This window comes from Rhinatrema bivittatum, chromosome 13 (genome assembly GCF_901001135.1).
Source record: "Rhinatrema bivittatum chromosome 13, aRhiBiv1.1, whole genome shotgun sequence".
In the NCBI taxonomy this organism is placed as follows: domain Eukaryota; kingdom Metazoa; phylum Chordata; class Amphibia; order Gymnophiona; family Rhinatrematidae; genus Rhinatrema; species Rhinatrema bivittatum.
In genome coordinates this window covers 65,214,773-65,223,000 of record NC_042627.1, presented here as the reverse complement: position 1 = coordinate 65,223,000, position 8,228 = coordinate 65,214,773, and the positions used below count along the sequence as shown (strand labels likewise).

General features: G+C 46.1%; 1 protein-coding gene across 2 annotated transcripts in view; it reads right to left on the bottom strand.

Annotated features, from left to right (window-relative positions):
- Positions 1-96: 96 nt before the first annotated feature.
- Positions 97-8,228, bottom strand: part of ADAMTSL5 (ADAMTS like 5) — a 38,015-nt gene continuing 29,883 nt past the window's right edge. For both annotated transcript variants that reach the window (XM_029574411.1, XM_029574410.1), the window contains exons 9-13: positions 6,035-6,198; positions 4,483-4,657; positions 3,359-3,457; positions 1,189-1,260; positions 97-1,001 (exon numbers count right to left, since the gene is read on the bottom strand). In XM_029574411.1, coding sequence (XP_029430271.1) covers positions 667-1,001; positions 1,189-1,260; positions 3,359-3,457; positions 4,483-4,657; positions 6,035-6,198 — 845 coding nt within the window. In that variant the 3' untranslated portion in view covers positions 97-666. The remainder of the gene's footprint in view (positions 1,002-1,188; positions 1,261-3,358; positions 3,458-4,482; positions 4,658-6,034; positions 6,199-8,228) is intronic.

Genomic DNA, 8,228 nt, shown 5'->3' with positions numbered 1-8,228 from the left:
TCCTAGTGAATGGAAGGTGCATCCGAATGCAAGAAAAGCTGTAATCGTTGTCTCCATCTACCATCTTATGGAAGTACAGATGGATGTTGCTTTATACAGGAATGGCGGAATAGGCAAAACGTGCTGGCAAGCCACTAAACTGAGCTCCTAGGAACTTCATCCAAGATTATTGCCAAGGGATGTGCATTCGTTTTGGTTAGTTTCGTTTTACGCGTACGTACGCATAAGAGTGCATTTCACATGCGTAACTCAAGAAACAAAACAAAAACACTTCAAAAAGACAAAAAGCAACAGAAAGAAACAAACAAGAAAAAAAAAAAAAAGAATACATTTTCCTGTGCACATCCCGCCTAGTGCCTCATCACCTTTCCCCCCAGCAACTGAGCCTCTCTCATCTATTTAGAGTCATGAAAAGAAGAGAAAATGCACTTCCAGTCTGGTTGCTGGCATAGATGGTATCTTTTCTAGGACCTTATTCACCAGGGATTCCCACCCATTCTGTGTTAATGGCTAAGATCTTTAGTGGCATGAGTTCTTTGTGACTACAATTAATACTGTGATTAAAAATGAGGCAAGCGGTAAGCATAAGCATCACAAAGTGTCTCTGCTTTCATAAATGATCCCTCTTAAGGGAATGGCGTGTCTTTGAGTTCCTTTGAAGAATAGCTATGTCTGAAGGTTTTTCCTGAGCTGGTGCCTGTGCTTGGCACATTCTTGGTCAAGGCCCTGAAGCAGCTTGTCTTCCTTTGGCCTATATGGACGTACAAAACTGCTGGCCTCTAGCAATATTCTGTTCAAGGTATGCTCAAAGTTGACGTGCCTCCGTGCCATCAGGATATATTCCCTCTTCTCCAGCAGGTTAGGGCAGTCACAGAGGTTGGGGACCCACATGTATTCTCGCCGCACAATGGGAAAATTATTCTTGTAGGTCAATATCACTTGGACATCGTAACGGGTCTCATGGCCAACAGTTTTTTTACTAATAATCTTGCCACGAAAAACTGCAAGGAAGTGACACAAAAGTTAAAATCTACAAGTGCAGACCTCTTAATTAGTAGTATAGCTAGTGATTTATTATATTAAGTATGCATATCAGTCTCCCCTTCACAGCAGTTAAACAAGAACCATGTACAGACTTTTTTATTTACGGTTATCAACCCAAAGGAGAGTGAAAGCACCATTTCTCACCGAAGTCCTTTTCACAATATTGCTTGATTTTGTTCTGACGTCCTTTGACTTTCTTACACTTCCCACATTTATCTGCAACAAGAAGTTAATGCTGAAATTCAGACAGAAAGTCCATCATACTGTGTTCTTGACACCTCAGTCGTAACATTCAACCCACCCTCAGATATGCGATTGTGCCAGCGGAGAGAGTGTGAGTGTGTGAGCATGTATGTGAGCTTGAGAGTATGTGTGAGTATATGCGTGTGAGAGTTTGTGAGTGAGCATGTGAGAGTGCATGTTTGTGTGAGAACGAATGTGTATGTTAGAGAGTATGTGTATATGATAGAGAGAGAGGAGAAAGTTTGTGTGCTAATCCAGGACAATCTCAGAGTGATTAAAAATCATGCTTACCACCATGCTGCGGGGTATTGGTTCAGTACTGACGCAGAGAAAAGCGTAGGCCCTCTGCTGAGCCCCCCCCCCCCAAGACATTTTCCTCTAGCACCCAGTGTTCCTCAGAGGTCCCCACTCTGAGCATTGGCCAAGATCCGCTGTGCTTTGTTCTGATATCTCACAGGCACATGGGACCCAGGCCCCAAATACAAGGCCATTCCTCAGATAGGGCAAATCATTGTTTACGTCATTTTGGCAAGCACTCTCTGCCCCCCGCTGTGATCCTTTCCCTAACCCGCTGCACAATCCTCTCCTAAGGGCAGGAGGAAAGCAGCACGTCCTACCTCCAACTCTAGCAACTTAAGACTGAAGCCCACAGGGCCCCCAAAGGCGCCTGGGAGCCTCTGGCACTGCACATTCAGATTTCAGATTAACGCCAGGAGGGGAGGAGGCAGCCACGGATATTTACTTTATTTATTTTACTGGCGTTATAATCTACAAATTCCATTTATTGCAGCTTCCAAACATTACACGCATCAAACAATCTTCAGAACATTAGTTGTTATGTGAAGCTCTGCTCTCCTGCTGATGGGAACTTGGGAGAAGGCTAGGAAAGATGAGACCGGATCTGAGCCCAGGAGAGCACAACTAAGGGCATAAATCATATACGAGTGTCAGACCCACTGCTCCCGATTTTAGCCTTAGATCCTTGAATTGCACACCCGTTGCCTAACCCCTGCCTTCCATTTGTTGTCAGTATGGACACGAACCATCCCAAATTAGTAGAAATCCACCGTTCCCTGCTTCTTCCCGCTATCATTTCACTAGGATATGTGTGACCCACTCCTTAGTAGCAGAGGCGCCGGGGGGAGCGAGGGCAAGGCAGTTGCACCAGTGCTGAAGGGGGGGGGGGGGCTCCATCACGATCAGGGTGGGCCTACGCAGCTCAGCCTACCCGGGCCCGTGCAGCTCCCGTACAGAATGGGAACTGCCTGGGCTCAAATCAGTCGAGCTGTGCAGGCTACCCTTGATCCTGCAGTCACTTGGCCCCCAGAACTATCCGTCAGAGGGGCCTGCACCATCACCACTGTCCCTCCGTGTTCTCTGTGCTTCGGCCAGGTTTTTATTCGGCCAGAGGATCGGCAGATACCATTATGGATCATCCTCTAAGTTCGTCATAAGCAATTATGGTTTTAGGTCACCGAAACAAAGACAAAATCTGCCTCAGCTATTTTTTTTTTTTTTCCTCTAAAAGGCCTGCAAATTCTTTACTAGGGAAAGCTACAGAGCTAATCTGGGTGTAGCACATTCACTGAGATTCATGCATTTCTCTCCCCCTACCCTGAACAATCTTATGGAATATTTTCTGCCTGTGAAATCGGAAAGATAAAGAATGCTAAAGTCTAGTGTCCCCGAACATGAAAGGCGCTGGGTACAGGAGCACTGAGCTGCAGCAGTAACTTCAGTGTGGAAGCCTTAGCTGTGAAGGGAGAGCAGAAGAGAATGCACAGCACTGGATACCACTGGGTGGTTTCCACTTCGACCTGCTCTGGGGATTTGTGCCTGGCCGAATGCCAGAATGTTCTTGTCGAAAGTCTGAACATCCTGAAATTCTTTTGAGATAAACATGCTTTATCTGTAAAGTCTCACCCCTGAAAGTCGGATCAAAGTTAACAAGACTGGAAGTAAACAGATAGACCTAAGCAAAATGTGGTCAAAGCCCTGACATTCCAGAAGTGCAACTTGATCCCTCTTACCTCTCCCCAAAAAAAGTCAGAAAGAAAAGGTTTTGGCATACCTAGCCTGGGGGTTTCCCGAATGTCATTCCACTCTGTGTTCTCTCTCTCCAGGCGGGGCTGAGGGTGCCGGTTTCCGGGAACCGCTGGCTTCCACAGCTCTGTGAGAGCAAACAGAGTCACTTAGCTTTTACCACCAGCGTTTATTAACAGTCTGGAGGCGTCGCTGCAAATTTCAGTCTGCCTGATGTTGTGAAAGGGGGATATTTGCTACACAATGCAATCATCATCGAAAGGGGGTTTCAAGAGAGAAGCGTAGATAAAGGGCTGGGTTTTTCTGTCATGCCGCCTTTGGCCTCCCTCACCTGAGATGGTATGGGCTTGAGGGCGGCCTTCATTTTCTCTTCTAGCAGATGGCATCATAACACTCCTCTCGTGGGGGGGGAGTTCAATGGACTTTGTTTAGTGCCCCACTAACATTCAGATTAGATTTTAATCTTCACAAACTCCCGCATTGGCCAGCATCAATGGAGCCAAGCTGCACAAACTCTGGCAAGGGCCACAGAGCCCCCACCTTGGGTCCCGTTAAGGAGTGGTTCTCAACCTGGTCCTATAAGATCCCCTAGAGCGGCAGTGGCCAACTCCGGTCCTCAAGTGCCACAAACAGGTCTGGTTTTTAGGAGATCCACAATGAGTATGCATGAGAGAGATTTGCATGCATTACTTTCACTATATGCAAAATATTTCTCAATGATATTCATTGTGAAGATCTTGAACACCAGACTGGAAAGCATGTCCTGGAAGACCGGATTAGGAATCACTGTCATACCCTACAGCAGTGTTTCCCAGACCTGCTGCAGGTATATCTAGCCAGTGGGTTATCAGGATTGCCACACTGAATGCACATGAGCATGACTGGCATACTGCGGGTCTCCAATGTATACAAAACTATTTCATGCATAGTCATTACAGATATTCTGAAAAGTAGACTGGTTAGGTGTGCCTCCAAGATAGGATTGGGAAACACTGCCCCACAGGTGCCTGTCAAGCATGAGTGCCAGGCGCCCACCGATTCCCGTGATAAACGTTATTGACCTCCTAGGGAGGGGACCTTATTCACTGTAGCAGGGCTTCGTAATGAGACAAATAGCCCGGGAAGAATCAGCACATTCTGCTGCAGCCTCACCCACTTTGCTGGTTAGGGGAGCTGGCTGAGTGGTAGTAAAGAGTTCTTGGGATGCAGCGGTCACTTCCTGCTGCTTTTGGAGTAGTGGGCTGCGGTTTGCTTGCTGATGGTTGTAGAGGTCATTGGGAAGCCAGTACTCATACTCGATCCCGGAGTTTTGCTCTGTAAAAAGAACCTGCGGGGGATCGGAAACAGTGAAAGAAAGAATAATCTATTCTGGTGATAAATTAGTCTTAACGAGAAAAACTAGTAATGATATTTAGATGTACAGGGTGTTTGACTAATCGGAGAAAATTCTTTTTCACTCAACGCACAATAAAGCTCTGGAATTTGTTGCCAGAGAAGGTAGTTAGTGCAGTTAGTGTAGCTGGGTTCAAAAAAGGTTTGGATAAGTTCTTGGAGGAGAAGTCCATTAATGGCTATTAATCAATTATACTTAGGGAATAGCCACTGCTATTAATTGCATCAGTAGCATGGGTTCTTCTTAGTGTTTGGGTAATTGCCAGGTTCTTGTGGCCTGGTTTTTGGCCTCTGTTGGAAACAGGATGCTGGGCTTGATGGACCCTTGGTCTGTCCCAGCATGGCAATTTCTTATGTTCTTATGTTCTTAAGGCAACAGTGTGTGGTAGGTGTTACCAGGTTCAGGAAAGACAGGGAACTGCTACAGTGTGTATGAGTGACTCATACCATGCCAGCACAGGGGTTTGAATTAGCTGCCATATTAACTCCTTAACCTGGGGAAAAGGACAGTAGGGTGTGATTTATTAAAGCTTTTTCTTCCCCATTCTGTGTCAGTGGCAAAAAAATGTTTAGTAAAGCAGGCTGTAGAAGACATGTATCTTGTACATAAGAACATAAGAAATTTCCATACTGGGTCATACCAAGGGTCCATCAAGCCCAGCATCCTGTTTCCAACTCTGGCCAATCCAGGCTACAAGTACCTGGCAAGTACCCAAACACGAAGTAGATCCCATGCTACTGATGCCAGTAATAGCAGTGGCTATTCCCTAAGACAACTTGATTAATAGTGGTTTATGGACTTCTCCTCCAAGAACTTATCCAAACCTATTTCAAACACAGCTACATTAACTGCAGTAACCACATCCCCTGGCAACAAATTCCAGAGCTTAATTGTGTGTTGAGTGAAAAAGAATTTTCTCTAATCAGTTTTAAATGTGCTACTTGCTAACTTCATGGAATGCCCCCTAGTCCTTCTATTATCCGAAAGTATAAATAACCGAGTCACATCTATTCATTCAAGACCTCTCATGATCTTAAAGACCTCTATCATATCCCCCCTCAGCCGTCTCTTCTCCAGGCTGAACAGCCCTAACCTCTTCAGCCTTTCCTCATAGGGGAGCTGTTCCATCCCCTTTATCATTTTGGTGGTAGAGGGAATACCATCCATTATCTGTTTAATAGTAATGTATTAGCATGCAGGTTGAGTTGGTGTATCTAGCATAAATGTCATACACAGAAATCAGAGGCATGAGTGTCCATGCCGCTCAGTTTTCTTTTAAACTGGCAGGGCCTATAGGTGCAGCTCTTGTACCATAATATGCAGGTTTTCCTCGGTAGGCCCTGCTGCCTCGAAGCTCTCTTGGTTGTCTGCAGACCGACGGTATAGAACTTTTGTTCCTGCCACGCTGTAGAGCCCCGGCCAGTTGATTGCCCAGTCGCCGTTGATCACATAGTGATAATTTCCATTTCGCAGAGCTGAAGAGGGAGAGGTTGAAAGTTGGGAGATTTACTATTAGAAGCGATTCAGCTGTCAGTCGTCATAGCAGTAACTGTATACCTTTGTACACACACACACACACACGCCTGTTTTGATTATACTCTAGTAGGAAAACTCTTTAAAAATAGAAGTCTATTGCCAGAGAAAAGTGAAGTACCATTCTCCCTAAAAAAAACCCCACACATTGCATTTACATTTCTTCTGGTAGATATATTCCCTTTTTTGGGACAAGATGAAGTGTTTGCTTCTCCATGTCCAAAATATTATGATTTGAGCTGTTCTGCCTGTACACACCCCTATTAGGCCTCTGAACTTGCATTCCTTTTGATGAAGGGAGAGTGTGAGAGACAGAGAGTGTGAGAGAGGGAGCGTATGTGTGAGCGAGAGAGAGAGAGAGAGGGGAGACACATCTCTCCTAAAAATAGAGCAGAGGAGAAAACAGTGCTGAGGCACGCTCTGCAAAGGTTTTCCCTGACTAGTGGATGCCATGCGAGAAAAAGTTTATGCCTAATATAATCTGTTAAACGCTTTGATAAAAACAGCACCGACCGCACATCCCATTTGCTCTTGTAAATTTCCATTTAAGTGGCAGTAGAATGTAGCCAGAGTTGTAGGAAAAAGCCACATTTATTGTCTCGACATCATAGTGCAATTGTTATAGCAAACAGTGTGAAAAGAGCAGGAAGCGCAAACCATACACAGTTTTATTTTATATACCACCGATGAATCAACAGAGGGATGTAATAAACGATTAATAGCACAGGCGAAACAGGTAAGATAGGTAACCAGAGCAATCATATTGAGGGCTCAGATTTAGGTTGTGCCGTCACTGCACACAGCACTACACAAGGCAACGCCCACAGATACCATGTGCCTTTCTGCAAGCGCTCCCAATCAAAACTTGTGCATGGACAGGGTTCAGGGACTGTTCAAGGTCACACAATGAGCTGCTGATCAGGGTGTCCAGGTTCACAGCTCCATGTTCTTACCACTGCCCTACAGGGGAGGAATCTCGTGGATAAGTGAAAAAAAAAAGCTCATTGATGGTAATTATGAAATTAGAATAAATAGAATAATGTTAAAACCTGAATGTTCCTGATTGTAGCTTATTTCCTTTCAGTTTTCTTTTTTTTTCGTATTTCCTCAATTGTTTGACGCTATTCCTGGGGAGCTGTCACTTCATAGAAAGCTCAATGCACGCCATTGAAATTATCCACCACTCGTGGACCTTTGTGACTAAGTTTTTTGGGGTGGGGTGAGGGGAGGAGGTTAGGGTAGGATCTCTTTTCCCCACTGTGAGGATGAGCTGTTCTGTGAGGACTGCGTTCTAGGAACGTAATTACATGCACAGAGTAGCAGTTACTACCCTTATCAGAAGGCACAGGGGTAACATGCACGGAGCGGCAGTTACTACCCTCAACAGAAGACACGTGAGTGACCTGCACAGAACGGCAGTTACAGAAGACAAGTGGGTGACCCGCCCGGAGCGGCAGTTACTACCCTTAACAGAAGACATGTGGGTGACCTGCACAGAGCGGCAGTTACAGAAGACAAGTGGGTGACCCGCACAGAGCGGCAGTTACTACCCTTAACAGAAGACACGTGGGTGACCCGCACGGAGCGGCAGTTACTACCCTTATCAGAAGACAAGTGGGTGACCCGCACGGAGCGGCAGTTACTACCCTTATCAGAAGACAAGTGGGTGACCCGCACGGAGCGGCAGTTACTACCCTTAACAGAAGACAAGTGGGTGACCCGCACGGAGCGGCAGTTACTACCCTTAACAGAAGACAAGTGGGTGACCCGCACGGAGCGGCAGTTACTACCCTTAACAGAAGACAAGTGGGTGACCCGCACGGAGCGGCAGTTACTACCCTTAACAGAAGACACGTGGTTGACCCGCACGGAGCGGCAGTTACTACCCTTAACAGAAGACACGTGGGTGACCCGCACGGAGCGGCAGTTACTACCCTTAACAGAAGACACGTGGGTGACCCGCACGGAGCGG